This window comes from Geotrypetes seraphini, chromosome 15 (genome assembly GCF_902459505.1).
Source record: "Geotrypetes seraphini chromosome 15, aGeoSer1.1, whole genome shotgun sequence".
NCBI lineage: Eukaryota > Metazoa > Chordata > Amphibia > Gymnophiona > Dermophiidae > Geotrypetes > Geotrypetes seraphini.
In genome coordinates this window covers 8,160,942-8,184,656 of record NC_047098.1, presented here as the reverse complement: position 1 = coordinate 8,184,656, position 23,715 = coordinate 8,160,942, and the positions used below count along the sequence as shown (strand labels likewise).

Here is a 23,715-nt window from a genome sequence, read left to right as displayed (position 1 = left end):
CGCCATATGAGTCGGAGGTGTGTTTTGACTTCCGCCGAACCCCTGGGGTTCGGTCGAACCCAGGTTAAGAACCACTGCTCTAGGGTATACATATTCAGGGCTTCCAGTCTCTCCTCTTACACAATTTTCGTTTCTAACCATTTTGACTGCCGATTTATTCAGGTGAAATGCTTAAAGCCCGCGCATCGAGCGTTACGGTAAGAATCGTGTTTGGGGGTTATTCTCACGCTAGGCACGAACGTGTTAGAGCTTGAAGAGGAAGTTTGGGAAGTAAGAAGCAGCCTAGACGCGGCAAACAGAACTGAGGGTGCAATTCGTCGTGGCGCAACATATTGCTAAAGCAACGGAAGCATCCTCTCTTCCTCATCACCAAACAGCCAGACGGAGGCTCCGAACACCGCCCCAGGCGGGCAAGCGGGAAAAAAACCCCAAAAACCACTGGCCAATTAGCTGCCGCCTTGCACAGGCGCGCTGACCAATCGGGAGGCGCTGTGCGCGTTGCCGCCGAAGCAGCCAAGAAACACCCTCTGCAGAGGCGGCTCGCGCTAGCCGGCGGCAGCAGGGGCAGAGGGAGAAAAAGCGGAAGTGGGCGGGTGGGTGGGAGAGAGAGAGAGAGCGCGCGCCCTGCCCCGCCCGCCCAGGTGTGTTTCTGAGGTAACCCGCGTCGCTCGTTCGCGCGCGCTCGGGCTGTCCGTTACTCCTCGCACCTAGAGCGTTCTCTACGTTCATTTTTCGCGCCGAGGCCGCCATGGCTTCCGACGAGCTGGCGAACAAGCTGAACAGGCGGCTGAAGATCGAGGAGGGCGAGGAGGAGCCGTCGCCGCCGCTGGCCGAGGACGGCGACCCCGGGGCGGGCGGAGCGGCGACGGCCGACTCGGAGCTCAGCGCCAAGCTGCAGCGGCGCTGCGACCTGAACGAGGGCGTCGGCGACCACCAGCCCAGCCTGAGGGTCTTCAACCCGTACACGGAGTTCAAGGAGTTCTCCAGGAAGCAGATCAAGGACATGGAGCGCATGTTCAAACAGTGAGTAACGACCTTCCCCCCCCCCCCCCGGGAGAAGCGACCTCTTACCGCAGGCGGGGGCGGTGCCCAAACTTCAAGAAAGTCGCGAGCGTGGGCTCAAATCCCGGCCTGTCCTTCAAGACTGGAGGGGGGTGATGGAGCTCGGCGACAAAAATGAGAAAAGGTTTGAAACGACTTCCCTATGAGGAGAGGCTAAAGCGTTGGAGTAGAGACTGATGGGGAAAAAAAATCTGTCCCCTTCACCACCCCGCCCCCGTTGACCCCTTCACCGCGCCGACCCCTTCACTGCCCCGCCCCCATTGACCCCTTCACCGCCCCTGCTGTCCCCTTCACCACGTTGACCCCTTCACCGCCCTGCTCCTGCCGACCCCTTCACTGCCCCGCCAACCCCTTCCCCGTCCCCGCTGTCCCCTTCACCGCCCCTGCTGTCCCCTTCACTGCCCCGCCCCCATTGACCCCTTCACTGCCCCTGCTGTCCCCTTCACCACGCTGACCCCTTCACCGCCCCGCCGCTGCCGACCCTTTCACCACCCTGCTCCTGCCGACCCCTTCACTGCCCCGCCAACCCCGTCCCCGCTGTCCCCTTCACCGCCCCTGCTGTCCCCTTCACTGCGCCGACCCCTTCACTGCCCCACCCCTGCTGTCCCCTTCACTGCGCTGACCCCTTCACTGCCCCACTCCTGCTGTCCCCTTCACCACCCCTGCTGTCCCCTTCACCACCCCTGCTGTCCCCTTCACCACCCCGCCCCGCCCCTGCCAACCCCTTCCCCGCGGTGAAGAGGACACAAATAGCGTGCATATAATTTGCATGTTATTATGCTGAGAATTGCCCATAAAAGTCAAATAATTCCTACTATGGCCACTGCATCAACTGGCCAGATTTTACCGGCAAGTTTTAAGAATCCAGTCCTTAGTCTCTAATCTTGTGAAGAGATGCATGATTCAGATGAATTTGTCTCCAGTAGGGATGTTTGGTGGGAAGGAAATTTTAAGTGTACATAATCTCAAAGTAGTTTTTCACCCTTAGAGGATAGGGATGAGAGAGAGCCGAGAATGCATGTAGGATTTTTTTCTTGTTGCATATTTTATAAGTAAAGCCAGGTAAAGGGGTGTGAGTGGAGTGGAGGAGTAGATTCCTAATGGTTAGTACAGCTGACTGTGATCCTGGGGAACTGGGGTCAATTCCCACTGCTTCTCCTGACCCTGGGCAAGTCATGTAACTCTCCATTGCCTCAGGTACAAAAAAACCCAAACAAACGACAAGTTTGTGAGCCCACTAGGGACAGAGAGAGAACCGGCATATAATGTGTACAGCACTGCATAGCAGGCTATAGAAATGATTAATAGTAGTTGTGATGTGAAGGTAAACATGATATGCAAAATATGTATGTATTATGTGAACCACTTAGGTTTAAGTGGGGTACAAGCTTTTAAATAAATAAATTAGACCTGGATATTCAATGCCGGGCCATTGCAGACACTGGCATTTGAATGTCCAAGTATGATCAGATATGTCATGGCTGCCAGACCCACATAAGGAAATGTGTGAAGTCATCCAATCTCTCTTCTGATCTACCTCTGCTATTGATCTTAGCATATGTGAGATTTAAATTGCTATTTGTCACAAATCTGAGAATTTGCTAAAGAGTAAAATCATTTGAAATTGCTCAGTAATTGGCACCTTATTTTAAAGGAGTGTGTGATGCAGTGGTTAGAGCTACAGCCTGAGATTGTGGATTCAAATCCTGCACTGCTCCTTGTGACCCTGAGCAAGTCACTTAATCCCCATTGCCCCAGGTATGTTAGATAGAGTCAGAGCCACTGGGACAGGTAGGGAAAAATGCTTGAGTACCTGAGTAATTTGTAATCCGCATAGAATTGTAGGATATACGGAAAGCTTCTCCGGTACTTCTATGATAGTGACAAATTGTCTTCTCCTAAGATATAGCTATTCCAATTCATGTGCCATCTGGAGCTGCATAAAACCTGAAGATCTTTCCCTGAGACTTTTTTTTTGTCTTGTTTTGACATTGAATTTGCATTGACCCCCTTCACGTCTCCTGGAATTTGCTTACTCTCACCCTTTCCCAGTTTCCAGCTTTCACATTCTCTCAGTAGAAGGGCTTACCATTGAGGACACCACAATCCAGTCTGAACTGATGACAAGTGAAAGACGCCTGTGGAATGTAAAAAGTAGTGTGTATGTGTATAGGAGGTAGTGGTGGTGGGCAGGTGTGTGATATATGAGCAGGTGATCAGGGTCTAGTGGGAAGGGGGAAGTATAAGTGACTGGTGCCTGAGGGGATGGTGTGAGTAACCCTTCCCAATTTGAGCCAGATACTTTCTCCATCTCATTTCTATCTGACAGATCTGAGTGTAGGGCATAGCCAGTGAGCATATTTCATGCCTTTGCCTAAGAAGGTCCATCCAGATCAGTGGTCTCAAACCCTTTGCAGGGCCACATTTTGAATTTGTAGGTACATGGAGGGCCGCAAAAAAAAAAATAGTTAATGTCTTATTAAAGAAATAACAATTTTGCATGAGGTAAAACTCTTTATAGTTTATAAATGTTTCCTTTTGGCTAAGTCTTAATAATAATATTGTCATTTATAGCTAAAGAGACATATGATCAAGAAACTTTTATTTTACTTTTGTGATTACGATGAACATACCGAGGGCCTCAAAATACCTGGGGGGCTGCATGTGGCCCCTGGCAGCGAGTTTGAGACCACTAATCCAGATGGACACTCAGCTGAAGGCCATGACCCTGGTGAAGATGCATCAGATTCGTATACCATGGACTGCAAGGCCAATCTGGAGTCACTAGAACGACATGGCCTGGATGAGTTATGATCCACCGAAGGACTCGGCCTATAATGGGCTATGGAGGAAAGATATACAAGAGAACCTCCAGAGGCCACGGATGCACTAAAGCATCAAGCCCCTTGTTTCCGGACTCGGATCTTCGACTGAAGAAAATTATCCGCTCTCTTGTTCTTGGTTGTAGCAGTTGCCTGAGTCCCCTGAAGTCTTGTTTTTTGGCTGAGCCTGTGAAAATATGAAATTGTGGAAACTTTTTGAAGATCCCTCATATATCCAGGAGGAAGCACCATTGACTTAGAAAGGTTGGATAAAATATACATTTGAGTTTTCCTGTCAATAAAATTGTGCACCAGAATAAGGTAAGTATGCTGTTTAGTAAATACATTTAGCAATGGCGACATCTTGTGACCAGTTACAGAAATTCTGTATTGCAGTTGCTAACAGCATATAGGTTGATTTATTTAAAGGAAGTTACTCTGCTTGGATGCATAAAGAGAGGGATGACCCAGTAAGAAAAGGTAGTGAACTCTAAGGTCTTTTATGTGGAAGCAGTATTTGAAATACAGTGGAACCTTGGTTTACGAGCATAATTCGTTCCAGAAGCAGCAAAAGGAAGACAGCAGATCTTCGGGCACCGGCACTGGCATGTCCTGTGCGTTGGTGCTGGTGCCATAGGGGGGTAAGCCAATGTGTTTGTGTGGGTGGGTGTGTGGGGGATGCCAAATTGCGGCGGGGGGGTGTTATGTGAGTGGGTGGGATGCCAGATCGCCGGGTGTGTGCTCGTAAATCGAGTCAAGCTCGGTTTCCGAGGCACTGATTTTGCAAATGTTTTGCTCGTCTTGCAAAACACTCACAAACCAATGCGCTCATAAACCGAGGTTTGACTGTACTGTGTTCAGCTCTGGCGATCACATCTACAAAAGTATATAAACAGGATAGAGTCTGTCCAAAAATGTCTACTAAACTGGTCAGTGATCATTATAAGCATGGACAGGAACAGAAGACAAAAAATTCTCTGCACAAAACAAGCACACACAGCGCAGGAGACAACCAATATAATTGGATGGGAAATTAAATATCACATGAGTCATGTTTTGGCCAAAGGCCTTCATCAGGAGTCCAAAGCTTGTGAATGTTTGAGGATGTTCCAAGTTGTTTTGATTCAAAGTATCAACTGGTATTTAGTCTCTGATGAAGTGCAATCTGAAGAGTAAATAAACAGGCTTCATCAGAGACTAAATACCAGTCGATACTTTGAACCAAAACAACTTGCAATATCCTCAAACATTCACAAGCTTTGGACTTCTGATGTAGCAGGCCTTTGGCCAAAACAGTACAGTAGGGTTTTTTTTGGGGGGGTTGTATTTTTTTTGGGGGGTATGTGGCGATCTCATATATTCCACCATGAATGTGGTGGTTAGAGTGGCTTATGGCCCTGGGTCTTCCTCTATGGTTCAGTAGTCCCCCCTTCCCCTCCCCCCAGACCGCTCTGCTAGGTTTTCCTATGCCAGGTGCTGATGTTCCGAATGCAGGCATGTACATTTTTATTCTGGGATGCGACGGGGTCAGTGTGTGTGTGTGGGTCTTTACTTTGTCCCTGCAGTGGTTTTCTGGTCACTTTGGGTACCTTTTGGGCACTTATACGTGTCTTTACATTGTCTAACTCGCAACGTATAAGTTCCATCTAAGCTGCTGCTGACCTCAATTACCTGTTGTGGAAGATTATTCCAGCGGTCAACCACCCTTTCGGTGAAGAAATATTTTCTGGTGTCGCCATGAAATTTCCAACCCCTGATTTTCAACAGATGCCCTCTTGTTGCCGTGGGTCCTTTAAGGAAAAAGAGATCCTCTTCCATCTCGATACGGCCCTGACATATTTGAACGTCTCGATCATGTCTCCCCTCTCTCTGCTTTCCTCGAGTGAGTACAGCTGCAACTTACCCAGTTGTTCCTCATACAGGGGATCCTTGAGTCCTGAGACCATCCTGGTGGCCATTCGCTGAACCAACTCAACTCTCCGCACATCTTTTTGATAATGCGGCCTCCAGAATTGTACACAGTATTCCAGATGGGGGTCTCACCATGGATCTGTACAACGGCATTATGACCTCGGGCTTACGGCTGACGAAACTTCTATGGATACAGCCCATGATTTGTCTAGCCCTGGATGAAGCTTTCTCCACTTGATTGGCAGTCTTCATGTCTTCGCTAATAATCACCCCATGTCACGTTCTGCTACAGTCCTTGCTAGGATTTCACCATTTAGAGTATAAGTCCTGCATGGATTTTTGCCGCCAAGGTGCTTGACCTTGCATTTTTTGGCATTGAAACTTAGTTGCCAAATCTTTGACCAGTGCTCCAGCAGGAGTAGGTCCTGTGTCATACTGTCGGGCATTGAGCTTTTGTCAGGCACTGTGCTTTCATCTGTTGTGCGGTTGACTACTATGTTGCATAGTTTGGCATCATCGGTGAATAATGTAATTTTATTGTAAATCACTGAGATATAAGTAGCTATTTGATGTATATAAAATAATAAACTTGCAAAGTGGATTTTAACACATTTTCTTATCAATGTTTTTACATTTTGATTAAAAAAAATATCAGTATATCTCCTCACTCTGAAGGCCTAATTAGCTATCCTTAGGCCTTGAATTTCAGGGAGCTCATTGGTTTTGGACAATGGACTTGTTCAAGGTGGGTGGGAGTAGGATCAAAGGATCTTTATTGGGTTGTTTCTTGTTTCTCTGGCAACACATTTTTCATGTTTAATGTCTCCAATGGAAAGACTTGTATATGCAAAAAAATAAAATTATCAAACGGGTGTTTTATTTTGTTTTGTGAAAACCTAGCTAAAGACATAATTTACTAATATGCATCAATACTTCCTGTTTACTGAATAAGTGCATAACTATGCACATTAGTAAATGAGGCCCCAAATTTTAACTAATACTTCTATATGAAAGAGAGGCATTTGTTCTCATGTTAAATGCTTTTCTCTGTATTCTTTAGGTATGATGCAGGCAAGGATGGCTTTATTGATCTAATGGAATTGAAGTTGATGATGGAGAAGCTTGGAGCACCACAAACACATCTTGGACTGAAAAACATGATCAAAGAAGTAGATGAAGATTTTGATGGTAAACTCAGCTACAGAGAGGTAAGACACCTTTGTACCAGGGCAAATCAAAAATGTAAAAGCAATTGTTAAATTACTTGATAACCGGAACAGAGCTAGCAAAATGTGCAATATATGTACTCGTACTTTGCCTGTTGGATAGTTCGTCCATGCACAGTGCAGTGCTCAGCCTTTAGTTGTGTGGCAGCTATGAGGTACGCGCCATTGCAGTATTGCAAGTTCTTTGGACAGAGGGAGTGAAACCTGTGGAAATTCACCGTCTTGATATTGACTTGCTATGGACATAGCACCATGAACCAACAAAATGTTTGAGTAGGTTGTTGTTGGGGTGGTTTTATGTATTTGCATAAGTTTTTTTAAACTAAAGTGTATGTTCCAGTGCAATAGGTGAGACATTCTAGACAGCAGGGTTTATATTTCTATGGCTACGTACCTGTGTAGAAGGCATCCACTTCGGATTTTCTCTTGTGTGTCTCCTGTACTTCACTTGGTTCCTTGGCTCCACCTACAGTTGTTTGTTTTGGTTTTTTTCTTTCTGCACACATGCCTGTAAGAGTGTTATTCTGCTCTTCCAATTTTATTACTTTATTCAGTGTATTTTTCATCGCTTTTTCGGGATTTATGGTGCTTGGAGCTATTCTTCAGCTCTGCCTGCATTGAGATCACACAGACTTTGGTCTGCAGCTGTCAAACCAGTCCCTTGTGGTACCTGGCAGCCAGCCTGCATCTGCTTCACAGGAGCTCAGAGCCATCCCCACTTTCTTCTTTTTGCTGAACTTGGTTTGCGTGTAGGTTGTCAGGCATAACTTGGAGACTGAGCAGTGTCTCACAGGTTGCCAGCCTCTGCCTGTCCCTGAGCGTGTCCATCGGTCTGCAGAGCTGGAGGTGCAGTCAGGAGATAGGTCTGACTGGCAGCCTGAAAATCAGCATCGTAGAGACATTTTCAGTATGAGGCAGTGATTCTCTGATCCAGCTACTGTAAGAGAGCTGAGGCAGGCTGCAGCACTTTCCCAGCACAGTTCACAGCCTGTAAGAGGAATTGGACAAGGTCTGAAAAGTGGGATTTTCAAGGTTTCTGCATATCACCCTGGGTTCCCCCACCTGAAAAATTCTAGAATTGCTGGTTTTTGACTTGGGGGGGGGGGGATGTGAAAAATAGTGATTTTGGAGCGAATTTTTTTTAGCGGCAGCAATCTTGGATTTTTAGCAATCTTTTTTTCAGAGGCTCCCTACTTCTTTAAAATTGCAATTTTTGCCTCAATCTTTGTTGGGATGGAGTTCTTGGGCTCTCCTAAGGAGAATTCATGTGAAAGTTTTGCAAATTAGCACTTTTGGAGCATCTTTGCACCACGTGCTGTGGCAGCACAGAGCTCAGCCTCTTCCCTCAATAAGCAGGCATCTAAACACACTGCTAGCCTGTTGGGGCAGCCCTCTTTGTTTTCAGGGCTCGGCACGGCGAATAGTTCTGTGCATCTGGCTGCAGACCCTCTGCAGCCTAAGAAAAGCAAGGTAAAGTCATCATAGGGTGACTGTGTGCCCCAGGAGCCGAAGGCCTTCTCAGATTTTAATAAATATGTGTCATGAGTTTCAAGCATTCGTCCCCTGTGCAGTCCCGCTCCACATGAAATACGCTTCTCAGCGGTGTTGCTTCTAGGCACTTCTTCCTCTTTTGGTCTATGCTCCAGCACCATTTGCTCAGCTTCTACCGGATTGGTTTGTGAACTCTCCCACAGAGTTGCCAGACAAAGCGCTCAAACGTGCAAGCCACTGTTCAACGCTTGCTGGATATTCAAGCTAAGGAGCCGGGACTGCCTGACCTCTCTGGCTTGGGCAGAAACTCTATATACTTTATCATGCCAAAGATAGGTTCCGAAGATTGAAGGCCAATTCTGGATCTTCGGCACATAAATGTGGCTCTCAAGATTCCATTTTCACATGGAGACAGTGTGATTGGTCATTGCAGCGTTGGCCCCGGGACCGTTCCTTGCCTTGATGGATCTCGTGGCTTACTTGCACATTCCCATCTTTTCAACCCACCACAAATTTCTGCGGTTTCATAGTTTGGAAAATCTCTACCTGTTTTCTGCCCTGCCTTTTGGGCTGGCTATGGCTCCCCGTACCTTCACCAAAGTGATGGTGGTCTTGGCAGCTTATGGAAGATGGGTCGACAAATTCACCTTTACTTAGACAATTGGCTGATCAGAGCTCCCTTGTTGGCAGAGGGTCAGCACACGGTGAATCAGGTGATCCAGGTGCTGGAGGACCTGGACTAGATTGTAAATTACAGAAAAAGCAATCTGACGTCTATGCAGTCTCTGAAATATCTGGGTGTTCAGTTCAACACAGTTCTGGGCCTCTTCTATCTTCCAGAGGAATGCAGACAGAAGCTGTGTTCTCAGGTTTCGTCCCTTCTGGAGAAGACAGTCCCAAGCCGATGAAGCAATCTTTAGATTCTGGGGTCCATGGCAGCCAGGTTGGATATGGATCCCTGGGCAAGAGTGCACATGTATCCTCTCAGCATGCATTGCTCTCTCACTGGGCCCCGCAAAGGGATACGTTACAGACCACTCTTTCCTGGACTCTGGAGGCTTGGGCCAGCATGGATTGATGGCTTCTTCTGCAATTGCTTTGCAAGGGAGTTCTTTGGGGCTGGGGAGCTCACTTCAATCATTGTCCCATACAGGGGTGTTGGACATCCTCACAGAGGAAATGGTTGATCAACCAGTTGGCGCTGAGAGCCACCTCCGGTGAGATTACAGAAGACTCTGGAGGGTCTGGCTGAGGAAGCATGCTTCCTTTTCTGTGGGTAGAACATCACCTCCAAGTGCCCATGGCAGCGCATGTGGTAGGTATCGATAATGTTCAAGTTGACTTCCTCAGTAGACAGACTTTGGATCCAGGACAGTAGGAGCTGTCCTCAGCGTTCCGGACCCACTTTGATCTCATGGCCATGGCAAAGAACAAGAGAGCGGATAATTTTCTTCAGTCGAAGATCCGAGTCCGGAAACAAGGGGCTCGATGCTTTAGTGCATCCGTGGCCTCTGGAGGTTCTCTTGTATATCTTTCCTCCATAGCCCAGGATAGACCGAGTCCTTCGGTGGATCATAGCTCATCCAGGCCATGTCGTTCTAGTGGCTCCAGATTGGCCTTGCAGTCAATGGTATACGAATCTGATGCATCTTCACCAGGGTCATGGCCTTCAGCTGAGTGTCCATCTGGATAGACCTTCTTAGGCAAAGTCCAGTCTGCATTGAGGACCCGAGTCGCTCTGCTCTTACTGCATGGCTCTTGAGCACACAGCCTTAGAACATAAAAGCTATTCGGAAGTGGTCATTGCCACTCTTCTCAAGTCTAAGAAGTCATCTTCTTACGCTAAGGCATGGAAGACTTTCCAACATTGGTGCATTCAAGTCCAGATGGAGCCTTTTTCGGCTACGATCCTAGTAGTTCTCACCTTTCTTCAGGTCCAAGTAGCCGGGATCTCTTGTTTAAGAACACAGGATCATCGTCCTCCTTTTGGCATCTCATCCTGATGTTGCTCAATTTTTGAAAGGGCTCTTCGCGTTAGACCACCGATTAAGCTGCCGTTCCCTTCCTGGGTTCTCAACCTGGTGCTGTCTAGCCTCGCCAAGACTCCTTTTGAGCCCCTTTGGGTGCTGATGCTTCCCTCTTGGACTTGACACTCGAGACTATGTTTCTGATTGCTGTTACTTCAGTGTGTCATGTCTTGGAACTCCAGGATCTTTCTTGTAGGGAACCGTTCCTCCGCATCTTGGAGACTGGTGTTTCCTTGCAGACGGTTCCTTTCTTTCTGCCAAAGGTGGTTTCACCTTTCTATGTCAGTCAGGAATTGTTTGCCTGGTTTTCAGCCTACTGGTTCCAAGACATAAGATTGTCTTCTGAAGAATTCTAAAGAAACTTGATGTGCACAGAGTACTTCTTCGTTATCTGGAGATCACAAATGAGTTTCGCCTCTGACCATCTCTTTGTGCTGACTCATTCTGTTAAGCAGGGCATTTCTACTTCCAAGGCCACGATTTCCAGATGAATCTGTAAGGCCATTTCATCAGCCTACATTCTTTTCGGGAAACAGTCTCCTATTTCTGTCAAGGCACATTCTACGAGAAGTATGGCTGTTTCGTGAGCCAAATCTAAAGCTATCTCTCCTGAGGAGATCTGCAGGGCAGCAACATGGTGCTCTCTACACACTTTTGCCAAGTACTACAGAGTGGAGTACTACCTTTGGATCCTTGGTCTTGTGGGCTGGCGCAGCAAGCCCGCCCTATGCTTTTGTACATCCCAGTTGTCTCGAATGTCTTACCTATTGCACTGGAAAAGGAGATTATGTACTTACCCTGGTAAGCTCTTTTCCAGTAGATTGATGAGACATTCTAGACTCCTGCCTTGTTCTTACTGTGCCTGCCTACTTTCTCAGTCTGTTTATACTTCTTCAAGTTGTTTCTTGGATGTCTGTCAGCCCTTAGGGGCTGGGAAGAATTCTGTATATGCCTTGCCTTTTTCAGTAAGAGTAATTACAAAGCTCCTTTGAGGCATTTGTTGACTGTTTACAGTTGAAATTTTCATGTTATATTTTGAGCAGAACACTTGTTTTGCTGTTTCATTACCATGGTATCCTTACTTCACATTTATATAGTGGCTCTCGGTGCTTGTGTACTAAACTGTAGGTGGTGCTAAGGAGCCCAGTGAAGTACAGGCGACACAGAGAAAATCTGTACTGGATTCCTTTTGCACAGGCACGCGGCCATAGGAATATAACCCAACTGTCTAGAATGTTTCACTTATATACTGTAGTAAAAGAATGCTCAACAAGAGCCTATTGTATTTCAAACGGATATCATGCCATTTTTCCCCAGTTTCTCTTGATCTTCCGCAAAAGTGCAGCAGGAGAACTACAGGAAGACAGTGGACTTCATGCTTTAGCACGATTATCTGAAATTGATGTCTCAACTGAGGGAGTGAAAGGAGCCAAAAGCTTTTTTGAGGCCAAAGTAAGAAATTAAATTGCATGATGCTGCAACTTGACATTTTCTGTATCTTATAAAGAAAAGTATCTGCAAGATCATTTACCTTTTATAAACAATAGGATTTATTATTTAGTTAAAAAAATGTATTTAGAAATAGAATGAAATATGGATCTCCTGTTCAGAAACAGTGGACAAATATTGCCATGTTTGAGAAAAGAAGGCCACATTTCATTTTTCTTTTTAAAAAAGTATTTTTGAGTTCAAATCAAATGGGCTATGCCTCTTGGCCAGCAAATAAAAACCAGACTACCGTATATACTCAAATATAAACCGGTATTTTGGCCCGGTTTATATTCGGGCCAGTGCCCCCTCCCAGAAATATTGCAGGCTGCTGACAGGCTCTGCACCCTATCCTTCCTCCCTGCCCTGTCCTCCTCCTCTCCTCTGCTGATCCCTGGTGGTCCAGAAGTGCAATGGACTCCTGCCCCGCTGCTAACCCGGTTGGTGGTGGCTGCCGCGAGATCCCAGTCCAGAGAAGGGAAGGAGGAGAGAGAGGTTGGGGAGAGGAGAAGAGAAGGACAGAGAGATGCCAGACCACAAAGGGGGGGAGGAGGGGAGAGTGATGCCAGACTATAGGAAGGAGAAGAGAAAGGTTATTCCTACGTTTTTATGTCAGACCACCAGAGGGGGAGAGGGAGGAGATGCTGCACAGGAATGGAGAGGGAGGAAATGGTGCATTGGAATGGAAGGCATGGGGAAGGGAAGAGATGGAAAAAAATGCTGTTAAAGATGGGAATAGGGGAAAAGAAAGAGAGGAAAGATGGTATACATGGATGGAGGGGATGGGAAGGGCAGAAGAGGAAGGAGATGGTGCACATTTATAGATGGGAAGAGAAGACATAGAACAGTAGAATTCAGAAGGAAGCAGGAAAGTTGAATAAGTTCTGCTCTAACAAATGAACAGGTGGAGAGTAACCAAACCCAACAAAAGCATCAAAGGAGCTCAGGTAGAACCCCTGTAGATGCTGAAAATAGACTATATACAAATCTTCATGGCCCAAAGAGCTGACTGACATCCAAGATACATACTTGGAGAAGAACAAACAGAATGAGACAGTAGGCAGGTGCAGGAAGGACTGGACGGGGGGCCAGAATGACACACCTATCTACTGGAAAAGATATCACCAAGGTAAGAACATAATCTCTTTTTCCAGTGCTATAGGTGTGTCATTCTAGACAAGTGGGATGCACAAAAGCAGTCCCAGACATCTAGGGCATGTTAACTGGGCCGGCTCGTAACACTGAGGAGCCAAAGGCAGAGTCCTCTTTTGCCACCACGTCCACCCTGTAAAACTTTGCAAATGTGTGTAGAGTTGACCAAGTGGCAGCTCTACAAATCTCCATTGGAGAGACTGCCCTAGATTCTGCCCATAAAGAATGCACTCTCTGTTTTCCACAGACAGGGTAGGATGATGAAATGGCTGTATGGATCCATCTGGAAATCATGGCCTTGGAAGCAGGTGCACCTTGCTTAGTCGCACGAGTCAGTACAAACAGATAATCAGAGAGTCTAAACTCGTCGTTGACCTCAAGATATCGAAGAAGCACTCTTCTCACCTCCAACTTCTTCAAAATACGATCCTATTTCTTAGAACTTGTAGACTGGAAGACAGGACTTCTTGATTGACATAAGAACTACTGCTGCTGCTGGGTCAGACCAGTAGTCTATCGTGCCCAGCAGTCCACTCACGCGGCGGCCCTTGGGTCAAAGACCAGTGTCCTAAATGAGACTAGCCTTACCTGCGTACGTTCTGGTTCAGCAGGAACTTGTCTAACTTTGTATTGAATCCCTGGAGGGTGTTTTCCCCTATAACAGCCTCCGGAAGAGCATTCCAGTTCTCTACTACTCTCTGGGTGAAGAAGAACTTCCTTACGTTTGTACGGAATCTATCCCCTTTTAACTTTAGAGAGTGCCCTATCGTTCTCTCTACCTCGGAGAGGGTGAACAACTTGTATTTATGTACTAAGTCTATTCCCTTCATTATCTTGAATGTTTCATGTCCCCTCTGTCTCCTCTTTTTTCCAAGGGAGAAGAGGCCCAGTTTCTCTAATCTCTCACTGTCTGGCAACTCTTCCAGCCCCTTAACTATTTTTGTTGCTCTTCATGTGTCCTTCTTCATATACGGCGACCAATGCTGGACGCAGTATTCAGGTGAGGGCATACCATGGCCCGATACAGCAGCATGATAACCTTCTCCGATCTGTTTGTGATCCCCTTCTTAATCATTCCTAGCATTCAGTTTGCCCTTTTTGCCGCTGCGCATTGTGCAGACAGCTTCATTGACTTGTTGACCAGTACTCCAAAGTTTCTTTCCTGGGGGGTCTCTCCAAGTACTGCATCGGACATCCTGTATTCGTGTATAAGATTTTTGGTACCATCATGCATCACCTTACACTTATCCACGTTAAACCTCATTTGTCATGTCGCGGCCTATTTCTCGAGCGTGTTTGTCACGTTCCAGGTCTTCACAATCCTCCTGCGCCTGTAGATGATGCTCTGCCCAGCGGAAGAGGAGGCAATCTTGCAGACACAGATGGGCATTCCTGGTGCTGCAGCTGCATTGCTTGACCCTCCAGATCTTTTGTAATTTCACCAGAGACAGCCGAATGGCTCACATCTCCAGCCTGTTGATCGACCACTTCTCTGAGAAGGCAACCGGTGCCCCTGAATCAGATAACAGTTGCAATAAGCTTCCTAACCAAGGAGACTGGCATCCATCATTACAACTACCCATGGAGGTATCTGAAGGGGCAAGCTCTTGGCAAGCGATTGGGAACGGAGCCACCAATCCATGCTGGCCTGAGCTTCCAGCATCCAGGGCAGACACGTCTGCAATAAGCCTGTCTGTGGGGACCAACACAAGAGAAATGCATGTTGGAGAGGACGCGTGTGGGCTCTCGCCCAAGAGACCACATCTGTTGTGGCCGCCATGGAACCCAAAACTTGAAGATAGTTCCACGCCGATGGAGCTGACTTGGCTAGAAGATACAATATCTGTGAGCAATCTGTCTGCGTGCCTCTGGAAGGTAGACACATCCAGACGCCATGTTGAATAAGACTCCCAGGTACTTCATGAATTGAGTCAGTGTTAAATAGCTCTTGCGATAATTCACCATCCAACCCAGATCCTCCAGGACTCTAATCATCTGATCTATAGTACACTGCCCCTTAGCAAACGAGGGGATCTGGATCAGCCAGTCATCAAGGTAGGGACGAACCTGCAACCCTATCATGTGCAGATGGGCTGTTGCCACCTGTGGTCTTAGAAAATGGGAATATGCAAGTAGGCCTCTGTCAAATCCAGAGAGACCAGGAACTTTCTGAGAAACACCACCGTTATGACAGAACAAACTGTCTCCATGCAAAAGCTCAGAACTCTGAGCACTTCATTCACTTGAGTAAGGTCTAGAATGAGTCTCCAATTGTCAGAGCCTTTGGCACAATTAAGTATATGGAGTATCTGCCGGAGCCCAAGTCTTTGAGCGGCACAGGCTCTATGGCCAGGATATCCAGGAGTCTTTTCATAGTGGCCTGTACCTTGACCACCTTTTCCGACCACCCTGCAGGAGAGTCCACAAACTAATCCATCAGAGTTCTGGCAAATTCCAGCCTGTTTCCAGTCTGGATGATTTCCAGAACCCAATGATTAGACATAATGTGAATCCAGGCTGGAAGAAACGCCAAGAGACGGCCCCTAATTTTGAAAGGGACCTCTGACCTGGTGTCATTGCAATTGCTTGGAGGAGGGAGCGGCCCAGGTGCTGCAGACTTGGGTACATCTGGATTTGGAAAACCTCTGTCTAGAGTTCTGGGACAACCTCTGGGAAGTGGAACTGGAATACCGGGACGACGGTCCACCACAGAGTTCATGAGATCATCCATTCCTTTCCCAAATACAGTAACTGCCTCTTAAAAGGGAATCTGCTTAGAGTGGCTTTAGAGGTGGAATCTCCAGCCCATTGCCTGATCCAGAGCATTCTGTGAGCAGAAATAGAATAAGTGGACGCCTTACCCATGGCACAAATGTCAGAGAGCTTCAGCTACATAATTCACTCCAGATAAAAGGAGTTAAGGAACTGGTCAGCTCCATCATTGTCCAAAGTATGTAGCCTAGAAAGTCTGGCAAGTGTTACAATGGACACTACCGAGGCTGCTTTGACTCACAAAGTCAATGCCTCAATTTGCACTTCTTGGGTTCTTTGGCTTCCATGCTCTTTCGAGCAGAAAATAGCCTGCCTAAGCAAGCTAGCTGTCCTTCCCTCTAGCTAAAAAATCAAAGGAGAGGCTAAGCCCGAAGCTCTTACCTCTCTTTCGCAGGGCGACACAATGATGATCCTGAGGCACAGAATTTGCACAATCCTGGCATTGGATTAGTGGTAAAAAGAGCCCAAGGACTCCATCTCAAAAGGGTTTGAGGCAAAAAATTAATTTGTAGCTGCAGGGAGCGTTTGAAAAAAAATCCAAGATGGCTGCCACCAGATTTTAGTGCCAAAAATTGCTAAAATAACTTAAAGCTAAAAACCATCAAAAATATACTTTAATGTAATGTATACTGCTTTGACAATTTCTAAGCGGTATATCAAATTTAATAAACTTGGAAACTTGAAAGGAACAGAAAAATAGCAGTTTCAGACCCCCCCCCACCAATCCCCTGATTTCTCTCACAGGCTATTACAGCCTTACTCATTGTAACTTTTGCTGGAAATCGTGCTGTAGCCTACCTGCCTTGGCTCTTTATGGTATCTGGAAAAGGGGAAGAAATCACTGCCTCATGCTGGAAGTTCTTCTCCACTGCTGATCTTTAGGTTGCCAGTCTGACTGTACCCCCATCCCCTGCGGATCAACAGATGCCCAAATGGAAGGGGTAAGGCAAAAACACATCCGGCACCCTGCGAGACCCCACTGAGCTTCCAACAGCAATAGGTGAGGGATGGTAAGTGGGATTGGCCCCGAGTTTCAAAACACTTTTGCAGACTGGCAGAGATTGACCTGTCAGCTTTAGACCTCAACAACAACCCACTCCTAATCTGCCTTCCTTGTTTTTTCTAGCTTTAGACCTCAGTCTGCTCCTTCTCCACACAGAGCTGACCTTGAAGATGGAAAGTTCTGAGCACTGAAACTGGCAAAAAGAACTGAAAAACACTGAATAAAATAAAGAAAAAAGGGAGAGCAGAATCAAAACACTCTTGCAGTTTAGCATGCAGAAGGAAAAACTGTAGGTGGCAGAGCTCTTGGTGAAGTAAGAGGGTTACAGAAAAATCCAGAGTGGATTCCTTCTGTAGAGCTATGGGGAAATTACCCATTTGTCCAGAATGTCACACCTATTTCACGGGAAATGGCCTTAGCATGCAGGAAAAACCTGCATAAAGGTGTGCTTAACACCACTTTCTACTACAGCTTAGTAAAAAGACCCCACTTTTTCCTGTTTAAGACTTAAAATGTGAATATTGCATGTACAGAAGCTTGGACACATTTCAGCATGGGTGGAAATAACAGCTTCCAAATGTTTCCTGTAACCAGTTAAAGACTGTTACGGCTTTTAGAATTATCCCCCCGTCTTCCTTCCAGAAATGTTCTAGTTTAACAATAGGTTTCTTTGCATGCAGTACATATTTTAAGACTTAAATATTATTGAAAATCTGAGGGGAATTGTGAAGGCAATTCCTAAACCTTGGGCAAGTCACTTAACCTTCCATTGTCCCATGTACAAAATGATTGCGAGACAAAAAAAGTGTACCCACAGAAAGGTGATATCAAATCCATGACCCTTTTCCATTTGTGGTATGGCAGAGCAATTTGTTTCATCAGTCAGAATTGTAATGTACAAGGTGCTACCCAAACGTTTGTGGAATTCGATTGTAAAAAAAAAAAATTGCTTACCGAAACTCCTAGTTTCCACCATCTCCTCCGAAATAGTCCCCTTGAGAATGTATACAGCGATCCCATCATTTTTTCTGAGTCCATGCATCTGTGGAAGTCATCTTGGGTGAGCGCCTTGAGGACCTCCTGTGATTCTGCCTGGATCTCTTCAATCGAGTTAAAACAGCACCCTTTCAGTCGTAATTTCATTTTGGGGAATAGGAAAAAAAATCACAGGGGGCAAGGTCAGGTGATTAGGGAGGATGCGTAATCACTGTAATAATTCTGGAAGTTCCGAACATACAAATGCGATGTGTCTTCTGTTCACCAGTTAGCAGTCTTGGCACAAATTTTGCATGTTCAATTCGTCCGACAAAATTAGTTGAACTGTCCCATATGACTGTCCTACTATCTCACTTCATGGATAGTTTGCCTGTGATTTGCAAGGATAGTCTCACAAACTTTTGCTATGGTTTCCGGTATTGTGCTTGTTGACGGTCGTCCAGAACAGTTATCATCGTGGACAGATGTTCGTCCATCCTTGAAGCGTTTGTACCAAAAAGGTTTTGCTTTGGCACATGGCATTATCTCCAAAGGCTTCCTGGAGCATATGATGGATTTCTGCAGCAGTTTTCTAAAGTTTGAAACAAAATTTGATGCAGATTCTTTGCTCATAAAAATCCGTCATATCGAAATCCGCCGAGTCACTAAAACACAACCGTACAAAATTGTACAGAACAAAACAACGTGACCACTCAGCTGCATGCCCGTTGGCACACTGATTCACAAAGCATACTGCTAGACACCTTTAGCGGCAGAAGGGTATACTATATCCAGTTTGTGCACGCTGTTCACATTCCCTGAACTTTTGGGTAGCACCTCGTATGCCTTTGTTGCCTGTATCATTATGAAAATAAAGATCAGAGACTTTTATTAGTCTCATTTTTTTGTGTAATGGAGTATAGTATCAACATGCTATTTAGTGTAGTGTGCAGTAGCTTTTTAAATCCACAAATTGAACTGAAGTCATATAGTCTAAAAGTGATTCTCACTATGCAAATGGATAATTTTATGAAGTTTTATAGCACATATGAATACTTGTAGTTTGATTTGCATTATATTTCACTAATATATACCTTCACAAATACCAATAACTAGGTGCATGCTATTAATGATACCAATCGATTTGAAGAAGAGATAAAAGCAGAACAAGAAGAAAAGAAAAAGCAAGCAGAAGAGAAGAAACAGAGGAAAGCTGCTTTTAAAGAGCTGCAGTCTGCATTTAAGCCATAATTCAAGCATGTTTTATAGTATTAGGAGCAATTACAATAACAAATCTAAAATATCAGATATGTTTTCATTTTAAGGTTTAGTGGACCAATTTAAAATTTTATGGTACCAGTGAATTTTTAATCCAGAAGCACAATTGTTTACTGTGCCATTTGTTCCATTATATGTTTACAGTATAGGAACCTTCAACTCCCAAATCAGGAAAAACTCACTTCACCAAATAAACAGTCCACAGTCTCAAAAACAAAAGTGAAGGAGATAACTAAATGTGTTTGAAAATCAAAAAGCAACACTTGATATTGCCAACATATATCAATTGCCAGCATGTATCTATTAAGTTATTTATAACCGGGGAAAAAGACCTCGGCTACTTCTCAACGGGGTCAGTGTAATCATAGGCCATAAACTCCTGTATGAACTTACTTATGACAATGCTATGATTTAACAGCTGAAATTGTAAAAGGCTTCCACTATACCCAATCAGGGCCTATTTCCCATTGGAGGATCATAAGAAAAAATCTTAAATATGATGCCTGCTGAAAGAAATCAAATGTTAGCAAACCAAAATGTGTCCATGTTTAAACATATTGGTTGTAACTTGCACTCCTGGACACACCAAAAACCCAAACAAGTCCCCATTGTGATTATGAAAGACAGAACATAAATGCCCTTTTATGATTTCAGTTTAGTTAAATCATATAATTGTCACAAGTAAATTCATACAGGAGTTTGACTTATGATTACAATGACCCCCATTGTCGGCAGATGGATAATACATTGTTGAGGGGTTTCAGAGGTCTTTATCCCCTTTTACAAATATATCAATTGCCAGCATGTATGTATTAAGTTATGTTGGCAATATCAAGTGTTGCTTTTTGATTTTCAAACTCATTTAGTTATCTCCTTCACTTTTGTTTTTGAGGCTGTGCACAATAACATAGGACCACAGTGGAGTTTCTCCCATCAGTATATTAATGTTCACTGTGAATAATTGTAGGTTGAAGGTATTTTTTGCTTAAATGCTTGCTGTATAATGTGATCACTTCTAGTGAAATGTAATGACTTGCGTCTTTCGCTGTGATCATAATGTTGACATGTACAAATGCATGAGTTGCAGTGGGAAACAGATAATGCTGTTTCTAAATTTTGTGCAGCAATCCTTTATTTTAAAAATCTTAAAATCATATTTTATTTAAGATCAATAACAGATTTTCAAATATAGTTTTTCTCTATTTTTGCATGTATTGTGCTAAACGTTAAGGTGGATAAATTATATAATTTTAACTTGAAGGGGGGGGGTGTGAAAGTGATTTTATGAAAATTTACATTCATTACATTTGGCAAGATGTTGGGGAGAAGGAAAGGACAATTATACAAAAATATGTATAATCAAATTGAAATCAGAAGTTTTAGGGGTATTTTTTTGCATTGAAACCTAAATGGTTTATAACTGCAATAAGCCCGGTTTCAGGCATTGAACTGGTTTGACCTTGTGTGGCCACGAAGATGGCCTTTGCAGGCACACTGTTTAAATATTACGGTACAACTCAAAGGAATAGAAGCATCCAAAATATATTTTTTCACTTTTTATTTTTCAAAGAATGATGCTGCTGCTTAAAGGATGCTTTCAGGTAATTTGTTAGTGTTAATTCAGTAGGTATCAGTCATCTTTTCCCTTCCTGATTTAAGATATTGGTAGATGTCATAGACTTGATATCTGTGCCTTCAGCAGAATAGTAACTTCTCCACCGACAAGTAAGATAGTATTGGATGTTTCCCATTTATGAGACTGTGAAAAACAGACATTACAGATAAGAAGCTCAGTTTTGTCAACACTTGAAAAGAAAGTTCATTTCAACAGATTGACTCTTTATTAAATTGTTGGGAGGTTTTCTCATTTTTTAATGACTTCTCAAATAATGTTTACGATTACTTGAACCCTTTCTTGATTCTTAATGGTTATGTGTTGGATCAGAGAAACTTCAACACAAAATATACAAGGAAGGACCACTGTTCCACAAACAAAATTGAAGGAACCAAAAACACAAAAAGTGGAATTCTAGTGTCTGGAGATACAGGAAGTTTGTATAAAATGTTTATTTAAATTGTTTATTTCACAAAATTCCAAATAGTAAAAGCGAAAGCATCTCGGGTATATAAAAGTCTGTGGCAGAAGTATTGGGTACACAAGTCAGTGGCAAAGATAATGCAGTAGGTGCATTGCATGCACGTAGAGTGAGACCTGAACCCTACACAGGCTGTGTTGCAACAATACTTAGCCTTCCTCAGGGGTCCTCATTTCTTCAGCCATTTGCGGCTAAATTTGAAAGCTGCAATATTCTCATCAAAAAGTTTGTGTATGGCGCAAATTGTTATCATTTACAGCTTTCTCCATTTCAACCTTAAGACTTATCAGGACCCCTGAGGAAGACCAAGCATTTGCCAAAACACAGACCATGTAGGGTCTGGGTCTCACTCTGCATGCATACAATGCACCTACTGCATTACATTTTTGTATACCCAATACTTCTGACACAGACTTATGTACCTGATATGCTTTTGCTTTTACTATTTGGAATTTTGGGAGATACAGAAAGTTTGTATAAAATGTTTAAATTATCTCTGGAAACTAGAGTTCCACTTTTTGTGTTTTTTGACCAGAGAAACTTTTAAGCTTTTTCCAATATTTTCAATCAAATGAAGTTTTTCTAGTTCAGAAAGCACTTGTGGGCATATGAGGCATTTCCACATGTAAGTTTCAAAAAAACATAGCTTAGCTTACAGTACATCAGAGAGATATGATAAAGGCCACCATACTGCACATCTAGTTTTACATTGCTTATATAAAGCTGGCTGATTACTGCAAGAATATGGCCTATATTATAAACTTGCCTCAAACTATGCTACTGAATATGCAAAACCCAGTTAGGTGTTAACTGGGGGGGGGGACTGAGTGGACCAGTTGGTCCTTACCTCCTGTCATTTATGATATATGTTAAGTAAATCTTATAAATTTATTGCTGAATGTTGAAGTTTTATTGTTTAAAAAAAAGTTCCAGAAAAATAACTATCCCTCTTTACATGCAGTTTTCTTCCATTCTTTTAATAATTTTATTTAGCAGTTATATAAATAAATGCTACTTCATTCAGTGGTACGATTTTCATAATATAAAATTAAAATTATATATTCTTACATTTTGTGTTTGTATGACTTGATTCTCTGATATGGCACTAAAGGGTTTACCTTCAAGGTGCTATGGTACCTCATATCTAAGCCTAAACAAACAAAGAAAGCCTTTAGTGTTTGTCTGCTAATCATACATCTTGTACAGAATACTTCTGACTCCAAGCAGTCCTTGGGGTTCAACTTAGATGATGATGTGAAAGTCACCCCCCCCCAAAGTCCTCATTACCGCATATATGTCACACTGAATGTAATAAAATGCAATATTAGACAAAGTGAACATGAGGAAACACTAGTTTATTTAAAAGCTTATATCCTGTGTCATCTAGTTCTCAACGGGTTACAAGAAAACAAACAATGTGTAGATAAAAAATTATGACAATACTTCATCTTATTCACAAAAATAGGGGTCTGTGGATAATCAAAAATACAGCTTTAGATTTTTATTGCAAACTAATTAAACTGACTTACACAGTTACAATCCTAACTGAATGCTGCAACCTTTTAATTAGCTAACAGCAAACCCATATTTTAAACCTCTCCCAAGTGGTGCATCAACTAGGAGGTTGATATATAGATAGGAAATTTCAGTACATAGGACCTCACATAACTTATGGTATCTCAAGTCCAGATCCTGTATAACTCCATATAATTTATATCAAAACCTCCTTTCCAACCCTTAAGAGAATGTGACTTTTATATATATAGCTTTTAATTTAACTTGGAACTTAAATTTATTATTGAACGATCATCTATTTGTAAGAGCAGCAATCTGCCAAATGCAACGCTGATTTGTATTTCACTAAACACCCGATGCTCTGCCTTCCCAAGAGTATTTCAGTCTGAATAGACCTTCATCGGAGGATTATGATATGTTGCTGAGCTACAAAATATTAAAAATGCAGGGTTACTCACTAGCCCTCCAATATAATTCAATTTATTATGCAAAAACCCACAAGTCCCACCCACAACAAAACATTCATACAGATACTATACACTCTTACTTCCTGTAATGAACTCAGCTAAACTGCTGAATTGCATATCTCACAGCATTATTCAACAATGTTTCAGAATTTCACAACTCCACCTTATCTCTGAGTTCTCAAATGCCCATATTATTCCACTCAAATTTGAACTGCACTCTTATCAGGCGTCACGGTTTAAAGCAGTAACTGTGTTTCCAGTATAACGCGCAAAAGATACTCAAATTTCCAAACATATTATTTATTTAACATCCTATTTCAATCCCACCAATGTTACTGAAGCAATAATTTAAAATGAAATGGCTTCCTCTAGAGGCAATCCAGAAAGTTACATAAACAATGGAGATATAATTTTATCTATCGCCCATATT

General features: G+C 43.7%; 1 protein-coding gene across 1 annotated transcript; it reads left to right on the top strand.

Moving 5' to 3' along the window:
• The first annotated feature begins 748 nt into the window (after positions 1-748).
• Positions 749-22,370, top strand: EFHD2 (EF-hand domain family member D2). The gene is made up of 4 exons (XM_033921331.1): positions 749-1,023; positions 6,856-7,003; positions 11,857-11,991; positions 19,046-22,370. Exons 1-4 carry the CDS (start codon positions 749-751, stop codon positions 19,178-19,180), a joined length of 693 nt encoding a protein of 230 aa, XP_033777222.1. The 3' UTR covers positions 19,181-22,370.
• The last annotated feature ends 1,345 nt before the right edge of the window (positions 22,371-23,715 follow it).

Bases quoted from the DNA above. Each gene is read 5' to 3' on its own strand.
- EFHD2 (XM_033921331.1), top strand. From the start codon at position 749: ATGGCTTCCGACGAGCTGGCGAACAAGCTGAACAGGCGGCTGAAGATC. The intron at 1,024-6,855 runs GTGAGTAACGAC...TGTATTCTTTAG, and splicing joins ATGGAGCGCATGTTCAAACA to GTATGATGCAGGCAAGGATG. The intron at 7,004-11,856 runs GTAAGACACCTT...ATTTTTCCCCAG, and splicing joins GTAAACTCAGCTACAGAGAG to TTTCTCTTGATCTTCCGCAA.